General features: G+C 41.4%; 1 protein-coding gene across 3 annotated transcripts in view; it reads right to left on the bottom strand.

Annotated features, from left to right (window-relative positions):
* AGL (amylo-alpha-1,6-glucosidase and 4-alpha-glucanotransferase) overlaps window positions 1-10,718 on the bottom strand; it is a 53,802-nt gene extending 43,084 nt beyond the window's left edge. For 2 of the 3 annotated variants that reach the window (XM_081946879.1, XM_081946877.1), the window contains exons 1-7: window positions 10,461-10,718; window positions 9,804-9,956; window positions 6,207-6,417; window positions 4,461-4,627; window positions 3,669-3,872; window positions 1,611-1,792; window positions 541-652 (exon numbers count right to left, since the gene is read on the bottom strand). In XM_081946879.1, coding sequence (XP_081803005.1) covers window positions 541-652; window positions 1,611-1,792; window positions 3,669-3,872; window positions 4,461-4,627; window positions 6,207-6,417; window positions 9,804-9,885 — 958 coding nt within the window. In that variant the 5' untranslated portion in view covers window positions 9,886-9,956; window positions 10,461-10,718. Of the gene's footprint in view, window positions 1-540; window positions 653-1,610; window positions 1,793-3,668; window positions 3,873-4,460; window positions 4,628-6,206; window positions 6,418-9,803; window positions 9,957-10,121; window positions 10,271-10,460 lie in introns of those variants that run through there. The other variant, XM_081946878.1, reaches the window with a different exon arrangement.
* Window positions 10,719-23,824: the final 13,106 nt, after the last annotated feature.

Genomic DNA, 23,824 nt, shown 5'->3' with positions numbered 1-23,824 from the left:
TTATATTCCCAATATCCTTTTAAGTTAAAATTCTTTTATTTGTTTTAATTCAACCTGTCTAATTTATAAGTTGTAATTATATTTGCTTCACTATTTGCTTTGTGCTGATTAATGATGAATAAAGATTGATAACACTGATAAAGCTTTCCTCCTAAATTCAGGATTCCTCCAAACCCAACATGAATTGAAAAACTTAAACCACAGGTGGGGGATTCATAATATAGAAACTTTAGTGTTCTTGTGATTCATCATAGTATTAACCAAACAAAAATTGTATGGATTTTACACTTTTCCAATAGATAGTTTGTCAGGATGAAAGTTCCATGGGTTTTCAAATATTTCTGTTAACTTTTTGATTGTTAACTACATTAATAATCTTTGATGTGGGATAAGTGATTTCTGAAATCAAGATAGTTTTATTTTTCTCCATGTACCCAGAAAAATGATCAAGCATTTCCCTTGACTGCGAAAGTATTTTTTCATATCAACCATTGTTTCTTTGATGTTTACACTATAAAGAATCTGAGTTATTTTGTTTACCTTTAGTTAAAAGTGTTTTAAATTGCTGCACTGCTTTGTTAACATCAACTTGGAAGAATTCCCATAATTTTATCTTAGGAAAAATATCCTCCCAAAAGATTTTACGGATACACTGGAAAAATAAGAACCATGTCAAGTCAGCAAATAAACAAAATTTAGCATTTCAAACACTATTCACTATAAATATATTTGTTTCGAAAATGATTGGAAATATCATTCCTTTATGATATGACTCTGTAAACCTTTCCAAAGAAAACAAAGAACTAAAAAGTATTTTTGATTATTTTTAAAGCAAATTATGTCCACAGAACTATAGTGGATATGTTACTAAATATCAGTGATGGCTAACCGTTTTGGCACTGAGTGCTGAAATTGGAGACCGCATGCCGGAGCGCTGGAACACCAAAACCCAGAAGAGAGTAGCTGGCCGATGTGCTTGCGGCCAGCTTCTGTTCCGGGTTCTGTCATGTGCATGCATGCCGGTCAGCCGGTTTGGCGCGCATATGCACAGGCTGCTCTCTTCCGGGTTCAGAGGGTTCACGCGAAGACCAGCTGGCTGGCACGCATGCGCGCACCGGAACCTGGAAGAGCAGATGCCTGCAATGCGCATGTACCCCAGACAAGCTGGCCAGGGTGCATGTGCGCCACAGAACCAAAAGAACAGCTGGTGACAGTGCACGTGCCCACAGAGAGGGCTCTGCATGTCACTTCTGGCACACACGCCATAGGTTTGCCATCACGGCTATATATGATGCCTTTTTTGCCATCTACAAAGTTACAATAAATAATTCATGGCAAGCAGATTGTAATGAAACAAAATACTTGTTTTCAGAAAACATGGCTGAAGTGTAATTTTAAAAGCACAGGAGAACTATTTAAAAGTATGACACAAACCAAACCACAAGCAATACATTAAAAATATCCTGGAAGAAACAACTTGAAAGATGAAAAACGAGACAAGGCTAGAAGCAAAACTAATAATTCCAGAACAGGGCTACAATAAAGCAGACATAATAATTGCTTTCATTCACGGATGACATGCACGATCAATAATTTTTGTATTTTCTTACATTCAAATGTTGGTCATTTTCAATAAGGGGTGGCAGTCCTTTGTCACTGTATTTGCCCCCAGCCACTTTACAGGTGAAATGCCAAAGAGCTCGGTCCAAAAGCCAGGCTGGTTTCAAGTGAGGGGAGTTTATAAGGTTGTATCCGCACTCGGGATGCTGAGTCACCCATTCACTGTTTGAAGCTTAGAAAAAAAGAAATATACAACTAGTAGCACACCTTGCTGGAAGGTTTTAGGCACTTTACCAAGGTGACTATATTTTCTTTAAAAAAAAGAAGTAAAGGACAAAGTTGAATAAGGGCAAATCTGAAAGACATTCATAAGTATATATATATATATATATATATATATATATATATATATATATATATATATATATATATATATATATATATATATATATATATATATATATATATATATATATATATATATATATATATATATATATATATATATATATATATGTGTGTGTTACAACCCCTGGTATGCCTAAATATGGGAGGAAGGTCACTACTCCCTCTTTCTGTCCTTCGGCTCATCACAGAAGACCACGCAGGCAGAAAACCATATTTTTATTTTTAATGTTGCCTTTTTATATTTGTGTTGTATTTGTACTTCCCTTTATTTATCAGTACAAATACAACATATATATATATATATATATATATATATATATATATATATATATATATATATATATAATGTATGTATGTATGTATGTATATATATATATATATATATATATGTTTGTAACTTTGCTTCACAAAGGAAAATTCAAGAGCAAAACCAAGAAAAACTTTGTAACAACCAATTTCTAATAAAATTTCTAAAATCAAACCTATATGTGAATTTATTTTAAAAGGGCCGTTCAATCTCCATATTTTTTTACATGAATGTGAAAGGCTGTGTACATTTAAGTCGTACCATTTGCATGGTAAAAATTAAATGGTCAAAATAAAGACAAAAGTGAGTTTTTGAAAAATAAAATTGGCTTCTTGAAATAAAGGACTGTTCTATAGATTTTAAATTAACTACCAGTGGTCCAGTAGTGGATTCAAATTTTTTACTACCGGGCTGTGGGTGTGGCTTGGTGGGCATGGCTTGGTGGGCGTGGCAGGGGAAGGATACTATAAAACCTCATTCTCACCCTACTCCAGGGGAAGGATACTGTAAAATCTCCATTCCCTCCTCACGCCAGAGGAAGACTATTGCAAAATCCCCATTCCCTCCCGATCAGCTAGGACTCGGAAGGCAGAGAATAGATGGGGGTGGGGCCAGTCAGAGGTGGTATTTACTGGTTCTCCAAATTACTCAAACTTTCCTCTACCGGTTCTCCAGAACTGGTCAGACCTGCTGAATGCCACCTCTGGAGTGGTCGTCAACTTATGATCACAATTGAGACGAGAATTTCCACTGCTTAGGGAAGACATTTGTTAAGTGAGTTCTGTCCGATTTTACATCCTTTTTTTGTGAGGGTAGTTAAATGAATTATATAATTGTTAAGCAAATCTGGCTTTCCTCACTGACTTTGCTTGTCTGAAGCTGACTGGGAAGGTCACAGATGGCCTAGGACATTGCAACCAGCATAAACGCACACCAGTTGCCAAGCACCCAAACTTTGATCACATGACTCACATGAATGCTGTGATGGTCATAAGTGCAAGGAATGGTTGTAAGTCACTTTTTTCAGTGTCATCATATCATCAAACAGTTTCTAAATAAATGGTTGCAATAACCATTTATTTATAAATAATCATCTGTAAAGCATCTAATCATGATTTAACTACATGTTAAAACTATTTTCAAATGTCTAAGGTCTAATATTGATTGGATAGTTTTCATTCAATATCAAACGGGGGCTACTTTAAAAGAGAAAATTTAAATGTATGTAAAATTACATAAGTTTTGATTAACAGTGCCCTGGTTCTTCAAACAAGGAAGTTCAATCAGTACCAAAAGGAACAGGACTCGGACACATGAAAATGCTTACATGATGGCAGCCCCTTTGCACATCAGCAAGCAACAAGGATAATAAATATAATGAAAATAAGCATACCAGTGTGATTGTAGACTACATCTGTAATGCAAAGCATATTCCATTCATTTTTCATTTTTTCGACTAGTTTCCCCATTTCTTTCCAAGAACATTTTTTGCTGGAAGATGAAAAGTCAGGATTAACTTCCAGCTGATCAGCCAATGAATAACATGATCTAGACAGACCAAGTTTCTGCACTGGGGTTAGGTGAATCATGTTATAACCTGTAAAATAATAATAACGGAATGTATAAACAGATGATTTCCACTTTCAAGTGGATAAGAGGACAGACATTACAAACTAGGTAGCATTTATGATCTGAAGCTATAATGCCAAAAAAAAAAAAAGTGGTTAAACCAGGTAGGCCTGAGGATACCCCATTCTAAGATCAAAGATTGCTTGGAATTTTTAGTGTATGTCAGTCCATTTAGGGAGATCAAAACTGTGATTTCCACAGAAAGGTTAGCAGTAGTTTTATTCAGAGTTACTGTAAACATAGAATCTTGCAAGTCTGATTGTGGTGTATCTCCTCCCATTCTTATGTGAATTATTAAAATGTCTATCTGAGCAGCTCCCACATACGGTACTTTCTGCTTGTTTGGGACTTAAGGTATGTTTTTCCCCTGATCCTTTGATAACAGATCTTTCTCTACCTCCATCAAAGTCATCTTCCTCATTCTCTACAGTGTATTACTAGAATAAAGATGATAAATACACAGTCCAAAAGGTAGAACTACACAAATGACTCTCTAAAGTAGCATATGCCTTATATCTCAAGTCAAAATTTGGCCTGGGGTAAATAAGGTTATTACCAGATTCTTTTGCAACTTTAAGACGATCTTCCCATCCATCAAATGGTCCCAGACACTTGGCTAGGAATGTCTGGAGTGTAACACAATCCAAGGGCAAGACATGATTGTCAGCACCAACACGTAAAATAGGATCAACAACTATATAACCTCCACCACCTTTCTGATTCCTGGAATAAAAGACATACGCATTGATTTTATATCAATACAAAGAAAATAGACATGAAGATCAATAATACTTACTCAGAATTTGTTTAGCCTTGCTATTTGAAAATGCAATTCAATTTTTTAATTTTCTAGCTTACAGATCACAAAATAAATGATTCAAGAAAACATAATCACTTGGAATGATGTAAAAATAAAGTCAGAGCCCAAACAACCTAGATTCAAGAATATTTTCACTTCAATCATGTGGTCTCAGCAAATGTAAAATACTGGTTATGTTATTGCCCTTTATAAAATATTTTCAATCCTTTCACTCTAGAAGAGTTCCCTTTAAAAGAAAGGTGGAAGACTGTAATCTTATGCCTTGGCATCAGAGAAGAAACTGCTATGAATGTAATATTTTTAAGGGCTGTCCACCGCACTTTTGAGTAGTGTGTTAGGAGCCAAAGTTCTCAAATAATAGAAGAGGCTAGAACAAGACTATTACATATTTTTAAATTAATTGATATTTTTCACACTGAAAGCTATAGCTGAAAAACTTTTGAAAGTCTCTGAAGCCCTGGGTCTTGGGCTTTACTCTCTAATATGCAGAATTGCACTGGTAAAAAACTGAAGTCAGTACTGAACTGTGAGAAACACAGGTTAGCAATAGGACCATTTTTTGCAAAAAAAAAAAAAAAAAAAGCATAGGGATTTACTTTAAGCCACAAGCAGATTTATCTTTGGCTTTTCTAAGACCATAAGAATCTTTAACTTTAATTTCTATTATTTGTGGTTTGGGTTTAGCACTTTGAAACCTACTTTATGTACTTCTAGAATCACAAACATATAGTAACGTATTTGGGAGGAAGCCCCATTAATTCAATGTGAATTGTTTTCAAGTAGACAAATGATGGATTGCTATTACCCCACCCACCCACCCACCCTATTTATGGCAGGTAATACTGGATTATGTGTTGGCCATTAGAGGTAGTCTAGATAAGAAGCACCAACTATGAGTGCAACATTAACACTACATTTATTTTAAGGTTACAGTAACAGAATTTTTTGAGTCTGAACGAACATCTGCCCTTTACAGTCCCAGAAATCTGGGACAGCGCCATTTGAAACATATGACATGCTCCTTTTGTTTCTGCAGGGTAAGCTATCAGTTGTCTGACCGTTGCCTAGTCTGCTGCTACTCTTGGTTCTTCCCTCTCTCAAGGACATTCTCACATACTATGATTCACTCTAATGAACAAAATTGAGTATACATGTTCATCAGTACCTAATATGTGAAGCAATGCCTGTATACCAAAGCAAATACATGTAGTAATCTCACTGGAATGAAAATGCCAATTTCTAAGAGTGGGGAACTGTGTAAATCAGTCCAAGGTATAGACTGGGTATATGGAGAACTCTCTTCATTTATCTCCTTAGGTGAACCTGACAAAGCTGAAGATTCTCAGACACAGGAAGATGTCTTTGGTATATGGCCTGTTCCATAGATACCCAAAAAGCATATCAAGACAAGTTTAGTTTCCATGTCCCCACAGAGAAGACAACTGCTTATGATATTTCCACACGTTTTTAGATTTTGCTTACTCATGAGTGAAGTAATATTGGTATGATCCAGAAATCTGGAGTTCTAATTTACAATATTTGTCAGAATCATCTTCTTTTCCTGTTGGGTTGTGCCAAGTTAAGCATCTGAACTTGTGGCGATCAAACAATTCTCCAGGAGCTGGGTAGTTTGTATACACTGTAACATGCTTGCCTTGCAAAGTAGGACCCAAGCGGAATTGCAGCTCATAACCTAAAGAAAATAAGACAGACATTTATTAGAAAAAGCCTTGTCTTGGATCTCTATCTAAGACATTTGTGTCCCCACAATTTGCAAATTCCCAGGGACTCTATAATTTGAAACAGAACTCAGCACCTGCTCCAAATAAACACTTGTGGTCACTCGGATTTCCTTCCACTGTCCCACCCATCCTACCAGCCAAGGAGGCATGATCCATCCCATTCTTGTGTAGCAATCTGAGGGGCTTCTACCATTCTCTATACAAACAATATCTCTCCTTCCCCTTGCGGGCCACCCCAGGAAAAGTGAGAGTAAGAGGCAGGCTATGAATAAGAGGACCTATTTTTCATCACCCTCCATTAGCCAGTTAGATACCCTTCCTCATTTTTCCCAACCCAGAAAACTCTTGTTGATGACATTTTAAAAGGCCTACTAGCCAACTATTAAAATAAATGAACTTAAAGATCAAAATATATTTTATAATCAATACAACCTAATGTATAGTACAGGGGTGGCGAACAAGTTCGACAAAAAGAGCCAAAATTTTAAACTGTGAGAGTCAGAGAGCCACACCACGCAGTGACCTGCCAAAACAGACCCAGAAGCAATGTTCCCTCTAATTTTTTTTCGATGTGAGCAGAAAAGTATAGTGTTTGAGCGGCACATTTTCATGCCTGAGCACCCGAATTTTTTTCACAGATGTCACCTAAGACAACAACGAAATCAGTATTATTTGAAACTCAAAGTTATGTTTCTTCAAGGTACCCACTTAATTCAAAGTGTTATATAATATCAGTATCACTTAACAACGCTCCTGCTTAGCAACCAAAATGTTGGCTCAGAAACTCTGGCATTTGAAGCACGCAACTCTTAAAGCTGTCAAGTTACAAGACCCCTGCACCCCTAACCCTTTAGGGGAAAAAACCCCCAGGGGTCTTCAAACCTGACAGCTTTAACACTTGTGGACTTCAACTCCCAGAATTCCTCCTCCAGTCATGTTGCAGCGACGTCATCTGCGTGGATCTGCTCCATCTTTGCTTTCTTCATTGTGGGCAGGGCTTCTGCTGAAGATGCCGACGAGTACGAGTTGCCACCAGAATAACTGCTGCTACCTCCTCCTCCTCCTCCTCCAACAGAATCACCAGATTTGCTCCTGAGCTCAGCGCTGGGTTACCTCTGCCCCCTCCCCCTCCTCCGTGCTTTTGAGGAGCCATGAGGCTTTTTTTCCCCTGCTCCCCCCCCCGCCTTCCTACTGGCTCCTGCAGCCTCATGGCTCCTCAAAAGCACGGCGGCGGAGGAGGAGAGGGCAGGGGTAACCCAGCGCTGACTGAGCTCAGCTGCTCTGAGCGGAGGGGAGGCGCCGCTGCCACGCGCGGAGATGCCGGCTGGAGCTTTGGCGGCTTCATCTCAGCCGCAGCGCCGGGCGGCAAATCCGGCAGTGCTGCCTGTTAGAGGAGGATGAGGAGGAGGTGGCAGCAGTTCTTCCGGTGGCGGTGGGGGCTTTGGGGCTTCACAACTAGCCTCAGTCGCCCCGTGCTCCTCAAAGCAAGTCTGGGGAAGTCCTTTGCAGGCGGCCCGTTCTAGCTGCCTGCAAAGGACCTCCCCAGCTTCCGAAAGGGAGCGCGCGATCCGAGCCACAGTATACTAAATAATGATAAGAGGCAAAGAGCCTCATTTATTTTGGCCGGGAGCCGCATGCGGCTCGCGAGCTGCGTGTTCGCCACCCCTGGTATAGTACATCCCAATCCGGACAGATACAAAAAGGGAAGAATTTGTAACTACAATATTTTAATACCATAAAAAATCAGGAAGGAAAAAAGTAATTTTAAGTCTAATCCTAAAGAAGTCCATTTTCATTAGTCTTACATTTGATCATTATGCTTTTGCTAAAGTTTGACTGGTCTGTATTTATCACATCTGTTAAACATAGACTGGACTACAAAAATAATATTGCATAATAACTTATTTCCCAGAAAGTGTGATGACTTAAAAGCTGTATTATTCAAATCAGCTACATATCGTTTGGAAGCAATAATTTTATGCATGTGACAATAATAACAATGTCATAATCATTCAGGACCACAGAATAGCAGATTCCTAATTTTTGAAATAAATGCATTCGGTTTGAGTATTCAGATCTTTCTGATTTCAGGAAAAGATTCACAAATAGGTCTAAGGTTTATAATTTTTTAGGTTTACATCACTAGAAGTTACCTCAGAATCACTGCTCTAACAGTTATAGAAAGTAAACACATTAACTTCATTTAAAATGTTGCAAATCAAAGCATAAATAGTTTAAGAACTTGTTTTTTCAGACAGTAATAACGACATATAATTTTAGCAACTTTCTTGTCCACAAATAAAAGAAAGATGAATGTTTTATTTCAGATGTGACAAGAGTTGATAAGATACTATAGATGCACAGGGCCCTCTTTCCTGCAAATAGCTCCTATGTACTTAGAATAACATTTAAAGCAATCCAACTATGTGAGTGAAGTTTAGCTTCATGGGCTGCACTGTGAAATCAGTATCTGTCTTTTGGAGAGCTGCCAATTTGGCTCAAGCAGAATTAGGAAAACATTTAAAAGGGCTCCATATTGAGGAATAGGATTTAAGAATAGACATTACGGCTTTTCACTGTAGCATCACATCCGAAGTTGCCTTTTTTATTTTATTCTTTGCATTTTTAAATAAAAATTTATCTGTAATGAACTTTAATGAACTACCAGACATCCATTCTTCTTCTTCTTACTATAGAAAGGTCTGCTTGAAATTAACCCTCTATACTAAAAACTGTGTAATCCAAATATTTTCCCCAAATGATTTGTAGATAATATATAAAGGAACAGAATGTTCTTCTTGCTGTAAAAGATGCCCCATTAATCTTAAAACCATTTACTTGGAAGGAAGCTCTTAGACTGATTCTTACTTTAGCTTAAGTATCTGCAAATGTATGACAGATTTATTAATGAAGCCTAATCGCTCAGCAAAATGACTCCACAGTTCTTGTGAAGCTTTAGAGAACAGAAATTTTTTATCAGTGAATTTATTTGCAATATCATATCTACTGCCTTCAATAAGGCAAACAGTATTAGTTTATTATAGGATAATTGTGAAGGGAAATGTATCCCATTGAATTAATCTAGTCTTATTTTCCAACATGCATGCTTCCGAGTATTTTGCAGCTGGCCAAAGTCTCCTCTCTTGAAAGTAATAAAATGCAGGCTTTTACGGTGTCCATGCTGGGATCCCTCCAAAGCTTCAGGTGCAGAGAACATAAATTGACTGAGATGTGGCAACCATTTACATTTCCCTATTGCAAAAAAGAGACAACTAGGACCCCAGTAGAATTGCTCAACAAAGAGAAAAGATGCAGGCAGCTGCTTAGGGATACTGACCTTGTTCGAGCCGGAACAGGGTTTTGTCCAGCTTCTCCATTTCGTTGAGAAGAAGTACCCGGGTGTGCTTACCATGGCTCATTTTCGCTGCTTAGACTTTTCCACTCTTGTAAGCAGCCGCAGAAACTAACTTCAGAAAGGCTGAAGTGATCCCTAACAGGGAGAAGAACCAAATACACAAACCAAAGGTTAAATACATAGAGAGCTGGGTTGTCGTCCGCACCCCCCCACACTTTTTTTTTCTCCAGGCTGAGAAATGAAGAGATGGGTTTGAGCCCCGGGTCACCTTGAAAGTCACCGTGACAGACCCACACTTACATTTCGTCCTTCCTCAGTCTACATAAAACAAGAACTGAAGAAGGATGGTGGAGGGGAGGGGGGACACGCTTAGAGGCGCCCAAACTTTCTCCTCCCAGCAACTTTATCGCGGCTGCAGGCAAGACCCCCGAACTCGGCGGGTCTGCAGCTGGAGCCCTGGGAGAGGGCGCTCTCCCTTTGGGACCGGAGGGGCTGGCACCTGTCACTCTCCATCTGAACAATGCGACCTGTCCTGGCGCCAGGGTGCAACCCAGTCCCCCTCCCCTCTCGCCCCCATTATCCCCGACTGCTGTTGTCTATAAATATAGGGCGAAACCTGGCCGCCCTTGATTCACTCACCCCGCAGTGGGCAAAGGCGGCTCGGGCGTTGTTGGCACACAAGCGGAGCTGGGCCCGGGTCGGGAGGGTTCCAGACAGAGAGAGAGAAAGAGAAGGAAAGGACAGAACTATAGAAGGGAAGAGGTTCAAAACTGCGGAGGGAGGAACTGGATTGGGCAACCCGAGAGCTCCGCCTGACGCCCGAAGGGCTTTGCAGGAAGAAACGCGGCTTGAGGCGCAAGGACGGTGCTGGCTGTGGGGCGCAGGCCCGGTAAAAGCCTCTCTTTGGTTCCCTCCTCCTCCTTCCACAGCCTGCGCGACGCTGCAGCCGTAGACTGAGAGCTGCCGCCGACGCTGCTGCAGAGCTGAGGGAGGGAGAGCGAAAGCAGAGGCAGGGCGCCAAGCTTTGGTTAAGGCAGGCAAGGGAAACTGCGAGCCGAAAGGAAGTCTGGCTGGGAAGACGTTGCACAATGCACTTAGAGGAGTCGTTTGCTTTCGCTCCGGGATGCAACACTTGAACGCTTGCAAGCGGCTCCTCAGCAAAAGCACGTCTCCTTCCAGGACACTTAGACACGTGTATTCTGGAACTCAACCAGTGTCAAGAGTCGCGAGCCCGGAGGAGAACGTTTAAGCTATCATTTTGCCCCGATGGCGATAGAGATAGGCGTGACTTCTCGGCAGGAATGCCGGGAATTGCAGTTCGTAAACATTGAGAGGACTACAGGTTGCCCAGCTGAAATGACGATAGTGACTTAAATGCTTGGACTGTAAGCCACGTTGTTTTGGGCTCAGCTTGTCCTATGAAACATAGCCATTGTGGCTTATCATGTTAACTTATAATGTTCACACTGCATGAGCCCGTCAGTTGGAGTTTATTCAGTAAACCTTGGTAGGTAGGGTGTTAATAAAAGCAGGGCATTCAGTTTTCCTGATAAACCTATCCTTCCAGCAGCAAATAGTAGTATAAAACTGGTGCTCTGGAAAAAGAAATTTTGGGTACGTGGTTGTCAAAGAGTATAATTTCTTGGCAAAGTTTGGTTAACATTTGTTCTTTAAAAGTTCTAGTGTTCAGTTGCACATAACTTCAATGTGAGCAGGATATATTCCGTTCTGATTATTTAGCCATTATTTAGATCATAGTCTCCAAAGTTGACATGAAATTAAGATATGTTAGATGAAGGTAATTTAACAAAGAATGTGTTAGATTGGGTATTGAGAAGGCAGACACAGGCTTATAGCAACAACAGCTCTTTATTAACAGTAAAACAGTATGTACAATCCAGCAACTGCTTGGTCTGACAGCAGCCCTTTTATAGGGAGCTGTCAGACCTCTCAACCAATAGGATTGAACCTCTGTTCCCGCCGGAACAGAGGACCTTGGTGGAAACCATGGTGGTTAGAGTGAATATCTAACAGAATGAACCTCAGAAATAGAAGCTTAATTAACATGCACAACAAAAGCCAGACTTATGGCTATGTAAATTAGCGCTGAGCTTCAGGCATGATGTAAAACCATGTTTCTCAAATATGGAAACTAAGATGTGTGGACTTCAATTCCCAGAATTCCCCAGCTAGTACAAAGGCAAATGTAGAGACAATCTCATCTAAATACACACATAGGCATTTCTAATACCGGTATGTACTGAACACTACAGCTGCCTAGATTCCCATCCATCACATTTTATAGTCCTAACACATTGGGGGATGGGAACAACCATTTTGGGACAATTTTCCCACAGGGGAACCTTGCCTAAATACAGATATGCAATCAAATTATTTTTAATGTGAAAAACAGAAGTGCTTTGTTAATTTACAAACGACCATTCAAAAAATCTCAAAAAGCCATTAAAGACAGAATGCAAAACAAAATGTTAACCGGAATATAGCAAATTTTCTTATCACTAGAGATTTGCCTTTTTATTTTTTTTATTTTTTTATATTTTTAACCACCTGGTTCAATGGCCTGGAAAGGTTTGAAACCCTTGGGCAAATGCAGGGATTGATTGAGGACACTAATTTTAAAACAAATCAGGGGAACCGTAACAGCCTAAAGAACTGTGTATCCCAAGTATTAAATGTGCCCATTTGAGGGGGGGGGGCAGGAGAGAAACAGAACAGGATATCATGAAAGAGAATCTAACTGCCTTATAAATCCTGAACTGCAATATTGATTTACTTCATAGAGCAGGTACAGCATACTGTACTATTTAAAATATTTAACAGCTGGGTTTATTTTATTTATTTATATTCCACTTTTCTTATTATTTTTTTTACAAATAACTCAAAAACATACCTAATGCTCCTCCTTTCTCCTATTTTCCACATAACAACCCTGTAGGGTGAGTTGGCCTGGCCCAAAGTCACCCAGACACCTTTTATGCCTAAGGCAGAACTAGAATTCAGCCCCCTGCTTCTAGCCATAACCACACCACCACACATCCATTTTGATTAATCACTTTCCCCCCTCAATATCAGCCTAACCCAGGGGTGTCCAAACTTGGCAACTTTAAGACTTGTGGACTTCAACTCCCAAGTTTGGACACCCCTGGCCTAACCTAACCCACAGAATTTCTGCAAGAATGAAAGGGAAGCTAGGGAAGGCCTTGTAAGGCAGTTTTTGCTTCTGAAGGAACAGTAGAAAACTATTTAAGACAGAATTGAAGGCATTTATTCAGAACAGTCAGCCAACGAATTTAAATCATTTCTGAGAATTAGATTTTTACTTAACTGAAATGAATGGACTGGGGGCCACCTAAAAAAATCCTTATTTTTTACTATCTTAATTTAAAACTCCTGCAGTTGTTACTGTCTCAGGACATGGTCCTTGCACTTTGCTTAATTTCTGAGTTTTGCATCCTTGGTTCCTAATATTTTCGACACCACTGTAACACAAACAGGCCAGCAGCTTACAGAAATATATTTAACTATGGGCCTCAGAAAAGGTCAGGCCTGCAGCAATTGAAGGTCAGGCTATTTTCAATGGTCACAACTGTAAAAAAAACACACTCACACAGATTCTCAGATTACAGGAATGAGCTGGATTTTCAGGAATATCATATGGTGGCATGAAGATGACAGGGAATCCAGAACAGGGAAAGTAAGATAACATTTTAATTGGCCCTGCATGCTTACTGACATCAAACAAAATTCCTCTAATACAAAGTGAAACAAGACCAATTTACTCCTAAAGAAAATGTGGCATATTAAGTTTCTCAGAGGTTTCAGATTTAAACTGAAATGCTCAGAGAACCAGGAATTTTGATTCTACTCTGGTGCAATTTTATTTCTACAAAATTATAAGAATTATAATAAAGAATGTCTATTACGGTACCATTTTTTTTCCAGTTCATTAAAATTATTGAATTTTTGCTAAAAGAACAGGATGGCTGGAAAGTGAGAATGGGCCAAGAAAAAACAGTATTTAGCTCATTCTCTCTCTGAATATAATTCATGGGCTGATCATGGCTACAATGAGTCTTTGCAGCAAAGATAATGGGACTGGGTATCATAGTTTATAATGCTGCACAAAATGTTTTGAACGTGCATGGTTTTGAAATATTAATCCCTAGTGTGGAATGGGAAATTTTCTGTCTCAAACTTGAAATATTTCCTGAACATTTTAAAAATCTCATTTTGTTCTGTGGCCATGATATCAAACCTATGGGACAAGTGCCAGAGGTGGCACACGGAGCCCTCCATCTGAACACGAATGCCATCGCCAGCTGTTCTTCTTGTTTATGGTGTGTGCATGCACACATGTGCACCGGCCAGCTGGTCTTCACACACGCCCGAGACGAGTGCCAGAAACCCAAAGACCAGCTGATCAATGCACATTTGCACACCGGCCACCTGGTATTGAGGTTTCTGGTGCTCCAGTGCATGCGAAGATCAGCTGGCCAGCGCACATGTGCATGCCAGAAACCTAAAGATCAGGTGGCCACCTGATGTTCGGGTTTCTGGTGCTTTGGCGCATGCAGGCACATAAACACACACACATTCTGGTTTGGGCACTTGGTGCCGAAAAGGTTGCCATCACTGCCCTATCTCAATGGTGGCTCAGATTCAAAACGCTTTGTACAATCCTAAACCTCAACTTTTGAGGCTTGTTGGGTCACAATTCTTATAATATATACCCACATACACATCAAGGTTCATGCTGGTTGAAAAGATGCTGGAAGCTAAGCCTAACCTGGAAGGCACCAATTGCAGAAGTATCTGCAAGCTGCAGTTGTTGAAGGCTAAATCTTTAGATTTAAGAATCAAACAAATATAAAGAAAATAAAGCTTTGACTATGTCTTATTATCCTATTGTTCTTACATTGTCTTTGCGTATTTCATAACTGGCTAGTTCAGTTCTCTTTCCAAGTGCTGAGAATCCCTTGGCAGGATCCCCTTTGTGAGTCCCTCTTGAACTTGTCTTTTCTATGGACTCAATCCCTAGCATTGACCAGAAAGAAATGACAGATAAATGACACAGTCAAATGTCCCGCTGCTTGCCAGCTCCTGCCTTCTGGGCCATGGGACAACAGCTGCAAGGACAACTGTAACATGGCTCTTCAAGACACTTCAACCTTGGCAAGGATTCAACATATTTTTCAAGTACAGTCTTAAGAGCTTTTTTTCCATGGTTAAATTGCTTTCCATCTGTCTCTAAACCTGTGCAAATATATACCAGCCTAAAATGTGCTGCGATTGCTTCTAAGCCATATCCGATCTCAGACTAGCTGATGAATAGTGGTAACTTCAGGTGTGCAGACCTTATGGAGAAACTGCATTTTTGAAATACAGATTTAGTACTCTTCCAAAGTTGCACACCTGTGCAAGCCTGTTTATTACAGGTAGTCCTCAGCTTATAACCATTTGTTTACTCACTGTTCGAAGTTACAGTTGCACTGAAAAAAGTGACTTATACAGGTAGTCCTTAACTTACAACGATTTATTTAGTGAACGTTTGAAGTTACAATGGCACTGAAAAAAGTAACTTATGATCATTTCTCACGCTTACAACCATTGCAGCATCCTTGTGAGCATGGGATAAAAATTCAGAGACTTGGCAGCAGGCTCATATTTTTGACAGCGGCAATGTCCCCGGGTCATGTAATTATTTTTTGCGACCTTCTGACAAGCAAAGTCAATGTGGAAGCCAGATTCACTTAACAGCGGTATTACTAACTTCATAACTGCAGTGATTCACTTAATAACTGTGGCAAGAAAGGTTGTAAAATGGAGCAAAACTCCTTAACAGGTTTTTCACTTAGGAACAGAAACTTTGACCTCAGTTGTGGTTGTAAGTCGAGAACTACCTGTAGACAATCCTCACACTTAGGAATATTACAGTTATGTGACCAAAATCAGACGCTTGAACATTGGCATGTATTTACAATGGTTGCAGTGCCTCGAGGTCATGTGACCACCACTTGCAATTTCCCAACAGGCTTCTTACAAGCAATCAATGGGGGAAGTCAGGATGGGCTGCTGGGGGTTTGCAGGGGTTCAGGAGAATCTCTACCTAAGATTCTGTGCAGTTTGGAGAACCCCCCAAATCCCTGGCTGGCCCTACCCACCCCTCCCCTCCAAGAGTCCCCATGCGGCCCAATTTGGATGCAGGTAAGTGCAAGGTGCGCGTGGAGGCTCATGGGGGGCGAAAAACTGGCCTACCGGATGTTCGGGAAGCCTCCAGAGGGCCTCTGGAGCCTGGGGAGACTGTTTTTGCCCTCCTGGAGGCCCAATGAAAGCCTCTGGAGCTCGGGGAGGGCAAAAACGCCCCGCCCCCCTGCTGTGGTGCAAGAGGCCAACTAAGTCACACCCACCATTCCACCACCATGGTCACACCCACCGAGCAACAGGGCAGAGAACCCTTGTTAAAATTTTTGAAGCCCACCCCTAGGGAAGCCGGATTGCCTTAATCACTGCCTGATTGACTTAGCAGCTGCAGTGATTTGTTTAAACAAATATAGCAAAAAATCATAAAATTAACTTACAAACTTCCTTGCTTAACAACAGAAATTCTTGTCCAATTATGGTCATAGGTTGAGTAATGCCTGTAGTTGATCCTTGTCTTTGTGCAAGCAAGGAAGTGGGGCTTGCCCTTTGGCTACAGAAAGCAGAACAGAATAAATGCAGGCAGGTCTAGCCATTTTTCAGAACCAGCTAGTCAACTTCCAGCCACATTTATCAGCTATAAAGTTGGATTAGGAGTTTGTACGTTTTGAAAGAAGTTAGACCTATGTAATTGATGAGAAGCATGGTCTGGGAGCTGGCGGGTATATTTTGAAAGATAAGGCTTTAAAAACTTTGCTGTGTACCTTGGCCTAGGGCTCAGACTATGTTAAGGGCCCTGTTTCTTTACTTTAAGGTTAGTGGGTTAAGTATCTCGGCTGCTAATTTGTATTTATTTTCTGGATGTTTTTATTGCCTATTCCTTTTAATTGTTTTCACTGCCTTATAATTTTAGAATTGTAAGCTGCTCAGAGTCACTTGGACTGGTCAGAACCTGCTGAATAGCACCTCTGCAACAACCAAATGGTTTTGAAACATTCAGTTTGTAGCCACATGAAAACTAACTCTGCTGGTGCTCTTAAGGGGAAACACAATTGCAGGGTGCCGGAGTTAGGTGATTTGCCATTTGCAAAATTCCCAGTGAGGAAATTTCCCCTCCAGTTTTCGGCAAGCAATATGTACTAGTATGTGAATTTTTAATTTTTTTAAAATAATAGAACTATAATTTTGAAGTAGAATTCATGGCATGTAAAATCTGTATCATTCCCTTCCTTAACTCCTCTAACAGTAGAAAACTGGGTAATAAGCAGAAAAGGGTGACATAAATTCTTCAGAATGATCACATTCCAAACATCCAAATAACTCGGGGTTTTAGTATTTTAATATTAATGCATGTATCTAAATAGCGTGTTAGTTATTTTTCTACATCCTCTTGACATTGTGCAATAAAATACCATTTCTATTTACAGCTGGCTGCTTTTTATAATTTTGCAGAAGAAAATGCAGTTGGTCAGATTGTTGGTCCAGTGTTTGCATATCTCTCTGGAAGACTGAGCTGTTTCAAAACCTACTGGGATTGCATCATAACTTGCTAATGAATGAGTGGCTAAAAATTGTTGTTCAGTGCATTATGCAAACTCACTCTGCATATTTAATTCCTGGTTTAGTGTGTTGCAAGCAGTTGGCTTAAAAAAGTAGACCACGATCATCTAACAATGGGATAGATATGAATTGTCTTCAAAAGCCACCTTACTTCTGCCACAAGTAAGAAATATCCCAAGAGAGGGAGGTAACATATTTGCATATAAATGACAACAATCTCAGTGGAAAAGTAACAAATCTCACCATGGTAAGATAATATGTGTGTCTACCCAGTCTATTATGCTAGTGTTAAATACAAACAACTTTGAAAAGCTGTTAAGTTTAGCTACTTATATTGTGAAGAAGCAGGCAGTTATTGTTCAATGTAATTTATAGTTGTATTCAGACTGGCAATAAAGAATGTGTGTGTGTGCATCTAACCTCTGTTGCTAAAATAACTTGACTATTCTTGGGCTTCTGAAGTCCACCTTTAGAAATTCATTGAGTGGCTTTGGGCCATTCACTGCCTAACCTATTTTACAAGATTGCTGTTACAGGGAAAATAGGAGGAGGACTAGTCTGAGTTCTTGAAAGAAAAGTAAGATAGAAGTTAAAAGAACTAAGCAAATAGAATATTTTAGGTTGCCAGTGGGAGAAGCTAACACTACCTGACTCCCTCAGAAGAAGGGTAAAGATATAATGAATAAAAATGTTGTTAATCTTTGCTTTTGCAAAAAACCAAATCTCTCTCTCTCTCTCTCTCTCTCTCTCTCTCTCTCTCTCTCTCTGTGTGTGTGTGTGTGTGTGTGAGAGAGAGAGAGAGAGAGAGAGAGAGAGAGAGAATTATTACATATAGTGCCATCTTGTGGTCTTTCCATACAAAAACATAAAAGCAAACGTTTAAACAGCTGGAAGTGACAGTAAGCTCATCCAGAAATGAGAAAGGAATGAAAAGAGAAAATCATTGGCCTGGAAACATCCCTTAAACATTCACTGATATTTTTTTTTGGAAGATCCCAAACACATTTGCAATGTTTGTTTATTTTTTTAACCTAGTGGTTTAAACCAGAGACTGCTAAGCAAATTGCGCCTAGCAATAGCGACCGGTTAAATATCAACTTCATGATTCCTGGACTCTCTAAAGCACATTTCTGAAAATGAATTAGCAGTACTGCCCAGCCCTACTTATATTGTATTAATCAAATATATGATAATTAGGAATAGATATTTATTATTTTTAAGCTTAGCATAGACATTTTTAACCAGTTTATTTTTCTATTCTGTTAAGACATCTTACTATAAAAGAAGATAAATGCTACATTCTTTCCTACTTTATAAACTGCAATATAATTGTAACTGTCTCAAAAATGGTTAACTCTGATTATATTTTAAAACATATGTTGCTGGCGCAAGTTAATTGTCTGTTTAAGTTGACATTTGAGGAGACCATGGCTTTCCTGAAACCAACTGAAATCTATGATAGCATCATCCCATTATCTGCTTAGACATGAATAGCAGTTCTTCCTTAGTCAAAGTGTCTGCAGGTACAACCACAAATTGAGCCCAAAATTTCTATTGCTAAGCAAATTGTTCAATTAATTTTGCCCCACTTTATGACCTTTCTTGCCATAGTTGTTAAGTGAATCACTGCAGTTATAAGTTAATAACACGAATCTTAATTGAATTTGGCTTCTCCATTGACTTCACGTGTTAGAAGGTCACAAAAGATGACCACATGACTCCCGGACACTGCAACTGTCACAAATTCATGCAAGTTGCCAAGCCTCTGAAATAATAATAATAATTTATTAAATTTCTAGACCGCCCCCTCTCCCAGAGGGACTCGGGGCGGTGTACAGGAATAAATTTAAAACATACAAACAGTCATACACATAAGTAAAAGCAGATTAAACAGCCCCTGTACAATTTATAAAAATTAAAAAACAGACCTTAAAACCAATCTTAAAAAATTTAGAAATAGGACTGAGGTGGGATAGGTGGAATTAGGCCAAGCCGGCTAGCTGGAATAGGTGGGTTTTAAGTTTTTGACGGAAGGAACGGAGATCCGTAGTCATTCTAATGTCGGGGGGAGGTCATTCCAGAGGGTCGGGCCCATCACAGAGAAGGCCCTTCCCCTAGGCGTCGTCTGCTGGCACAACCTAGTGGACGGCACCCGGAGGAGTCCCTCTCTTTGTGAGCGAATCGACCGGAGGGATGTGTGGGGCAGGATACGATCCCGCAAATAACTAGGTCCTGTGCCATGGAGCGCCTTAAAAATGATGGTCAACACCTTGAAGCGCACCCGAAAAGCCACAGGTAGCCAGTGTAGCCCGTGCAGGAGAGGTGTTACGTGGGAGTAGCTAGAGACTCCCGAGACTGCCCGCGCGGCCGCATTCTGAACCAGCTGTAGCCTTCGGGTGCATCTCAAGGGGAGCCCCATGTAGAGAGCGTTACAGTAGTCTAGCCGGGACGTCACAAGCGCATGAGTGACTGTGCGAAGGGCGCTCTGGTCCAATGGGGACGCAATTGGCGCACCAGGCGAACCTGGTGGAACGCCCCCCTGGCCACGGCTGTCACATGGTCATCCATGGACAACCGGGTATCCAGAAGGACGCCCAAATTGCGTACCCGATCCATGGGGGCCAGATGTTCGCCCCCAATGGCCAGTGATGGAGTAAGCTGGTTGAACCGGGGCGCCGGTAGCCACAGCCACTCAGTCTTGGACGGGTTGAGCTTGAGTCTGTTACTTCCCATCCAGATCCGTACGGCTTCCAGACACCGGGACATCACTTCGATAGCATCGTTGGGGTGGTTTGGGGTAGAAATGTACAGCTGGGTATCATCCACGTACAGATGGTAGTCTACCCCAAACCCACGAATGATCTCGGCCAGCGGCTTCATATATGTATTGAACAGGAGAGGTGAGAGGACCGACCCTTGTGGCACCCCACAAGAGAGCGGCCTCGAGGTCGACCTCTGCCCCCCTGCCAATACAAATTGCACTCGACCAGAGAGGTAGGAGGAGAACCACCGCAAAACGGAGCAACCCCCATCTCTGGCCCTCCAGAGGTCATCCACCAACGCGACCAATGCCGTCTCCGTGCTGTGGCCGGGCCGGAAACCGGACTGGCGCAGGTCCAGATAATCATTTTCCTCCAAGTGGTGCAGAAACTGTTGTGCCACCACACTCTCTACAACCTTCGCCAGAAAGCAAAGGTTGGAGACAGGACGGTAGTTGGCTAACAGAGCTGGGTCCAGGGAAGGCTTCTTGAGGAGGGGCCTCACCACCGCCTCTTTCAGGGCGGCCGGCAGAAACCCCTCACTCAAGGAAGCATTGACTAACTCCTGGAGCCAGCCTCATGTGACCTCCCAGGATGCCAGTACAAGCCAGGAGGGACACGGGTCCAATAAACATGTGGTGGCTCGCAGTTACCTACACAACCTGTCCATATCTTCGGAAGTAACAGAGTCAAACTCCTCCCAGAATGGGACCTCACGACCCGCCTCCGAGGACCCTTCTAGACTACTAGTAGGGACCAACTCGCTTCGAATCTGAGCTATTTTGTCCTGCAGATACTCCCCAAATTCCTCTGCTCTGCCCTGCAGAGGAGCTTCCCGCGGCCTCTGTTGGAGGAGGGAGCGGGTCACCCCAAACAGGGCGGCAGGGCAGTTATCTGCGGACGCAATAAGAGTGGCACAATACTGACGCTTGGCTACTCTTAAAGCCACAAGGTAAGTCCATAAATGGGCTCTTACCTGAGTTCGGTCAGATTCAGAGCGTGATGATCTCCATCTGCTCTCTAGGCGTCTCTTGTGGCGCTTCATCACCCTCAGCTCCTCGGTAAACCAAGGAGCCTGGGTGGTTCGCTGCCGCAAGAGAGCCCGCAAAGGCGCCACCCGGTCCAAGGCCCCAGCGGCCGCACTATTCCATGCAGCCACTAGGTCCTCCGAACGAGTGTGGGTCAGGGCTACAGGAAGTGGCCCGAGCTCCGTCTGGAACCTATCAGGTTCCATCAGGCGCCTGGGGCAGAACCATCTTGGGCACTCTGGTTCCGCCTCCCCGTGGTGGGGAGTAGCGGCTGGAAAGTCGGGCCGGAGCAGTGAGTGATCAGACCATGACAGGGGGGTGATAGCTAAATCCCCTACTCCCAGATCACTCCTCCATTGGCCAGAGACAAAAATAAGATCCAGTGTGTGTCCTCCCTCATGTGTGGGGGCCTGAATTATTTGGGTCAGGTCCATGGCTGTCATGGAAGCCATGAACTCCCAAGCTACTTCGGATGCCTCCCCTACTGATGGCAAGTTGAAGTCACCCATGACCAATAGTCTAGGCGTTTCAACTGCCATCTCGGCGATCACCCCAAGGAGCTCGGGCAGGGCTGCTGATGCATAGCGAGGAGCCAGGTATACAATTAACAAGCCCAACTGCTTCCCTGGGCCCTACTTCACACACGGGGACTCACAACCAGTTATCTGTGGCAGAGTGGTCTGTCTTGGCTCAAGACCTTCCCTCACAATGACCGCTACCCCACCACCCCTGCCTAGTGCCCGTGGCTGATGAAATGCACGGTAGCCTGGCGGGCACATTTCCACGAGGGGGAGGCCTCCCTCGTGGCCCAGCCAGGTCTCCGTAATTCCTGCCAGGTCCGGCTCCCCCTCCGACACCAGGTCATTAATGAATTTGCTGCAAGTGTGAAAAACAGCCTTAAGTCACTTTTTTCAGTGCCGTAACTTTGAACAGTCACTAACTAGTGGTTGTAAGTTGAGGACTAGCTGTACATGCAAATACATGGAAATTTTAATTTCTCCCATACCATACATGTGGAAAGTGGAATGCAACTCTGCTTCTTTTTGGAATTAACAGAACTAGAAAATTGACTATTAGTGCTACATTAATCTTCATGTTTATATTTTTGTGTAACATGTCAGTAGTAACAATAACCTGTCAATTGTGAAACTTTCAGTGTCTAGTAATATTCTAGAAACAGAGCTAAATGCATACCTGAAAGGTGGTACATTTGGCAACACAATGTTGTGGTATAAGAGCCTGATCTATTAAGACTGTCCACATTTATTTGCAGAAGACAATACAGATAGTTCTTGACTAACGACCACAATTGAGACCAGGATTTATGTTGCTAAGTGAGAAATTTGTTGTGAGTTTTGTCCCATTTTATGACTTTCCTTCCCACATTTGTTAAGTGAATCACTGCAGCGATTCACTTAATTAGTAACACGGTTGTTAAGAAGTGAATCTGCCTTCCCCGTTGAGTTTGCTTGTTAGAAGTTCGCAAAAGATGGTTTCATGACCCTGGGACACTACAACCATCATAAATATGAACCAGTTGTCAAGCACCCAAATGTAAGTCACGTGACCATGGGAATGCTGCAATGGTCATAAGTGTGAAAAGTGGTCATAAGTCACTTTTTTCAGTGCCGCTGTAACTTTGAATGGTGACTAAATGAACTGTTGTAAATTGAGGACTGTCTGTAATGTATTTCCTGTCCATTTATTGAATTAAACTAGACTATAGCCATTGTCTCTCTCTGCAGATTCCATTTAACCTGAATCAGGCCACTTTATAACAACTGGTTGATAATATAACTATGTCCTTAAAGAGATGCTTGGGAGACTGCACCTCCATGTCAAATGATCACTATTGGAGCAAGAATCTGTTCCAAACACAATCAAACTCATTTGACTATGAAAAATCAATCTGTAATATAAGGTCAATAACGGAAAGATTGATCAAGCTGGGGTTCCAGATCCCAGAATGTTCTGTTCATCAGCTTGGCAAAGGTTGATTGCTCTTCAAAAGATTATTTGATTTAGGAATTCTGGAATAGTTCCCCCCCACCCCTCTGTATAATGATGAAGTAAATTACTACAAAGAATAATTACAGTTCTTTATATACCAAGTCGTCTCATTATGCCCAGAGATAATTAGATAGATTAGTACAACGAATAAGTAAAGTCATGAATTGTAATTAAGTTCTGAGCTTCTGGATGACATAATTGAAAAGACGATCAAGTAGAAATTACATAGTATCCAGCCTGCAACTTTTCTTCCATTAATTGTTATTCAGTATCAGTTAACTTGTTTTAAATGGACACAGTTATCCCCAAGTTCATGTAATAAGGAGGGGGCCTTTTGTATTGCTTGTGCATTCCAGACCCCTGAGCTAAACCTCTTTCCCTGGTCAGTAGATCAATAGTGGCTCAGATCTTAGACTATTGCTCTTAAAACCAGTTTGGTCTGCAATAAGGCACTTCTCATTATTGATTGGATCACCACGAAGAAGGC

The sequence above is a fragment of the Natrix helvetica genome, assembly GCF_964273705.1.
Source record: "Natrix helvetica genome assembly, chromosome: 3".
Classification (NCBI taxonomy): Eukaryota; Metazoa; Chordata; class Lepidosauria; order Squamata; family Natricidae; genus Natrix; species Natrix helvetica.
This window is presented reverse-complemented; position numbering and strand designations above follow the sequence as displayed.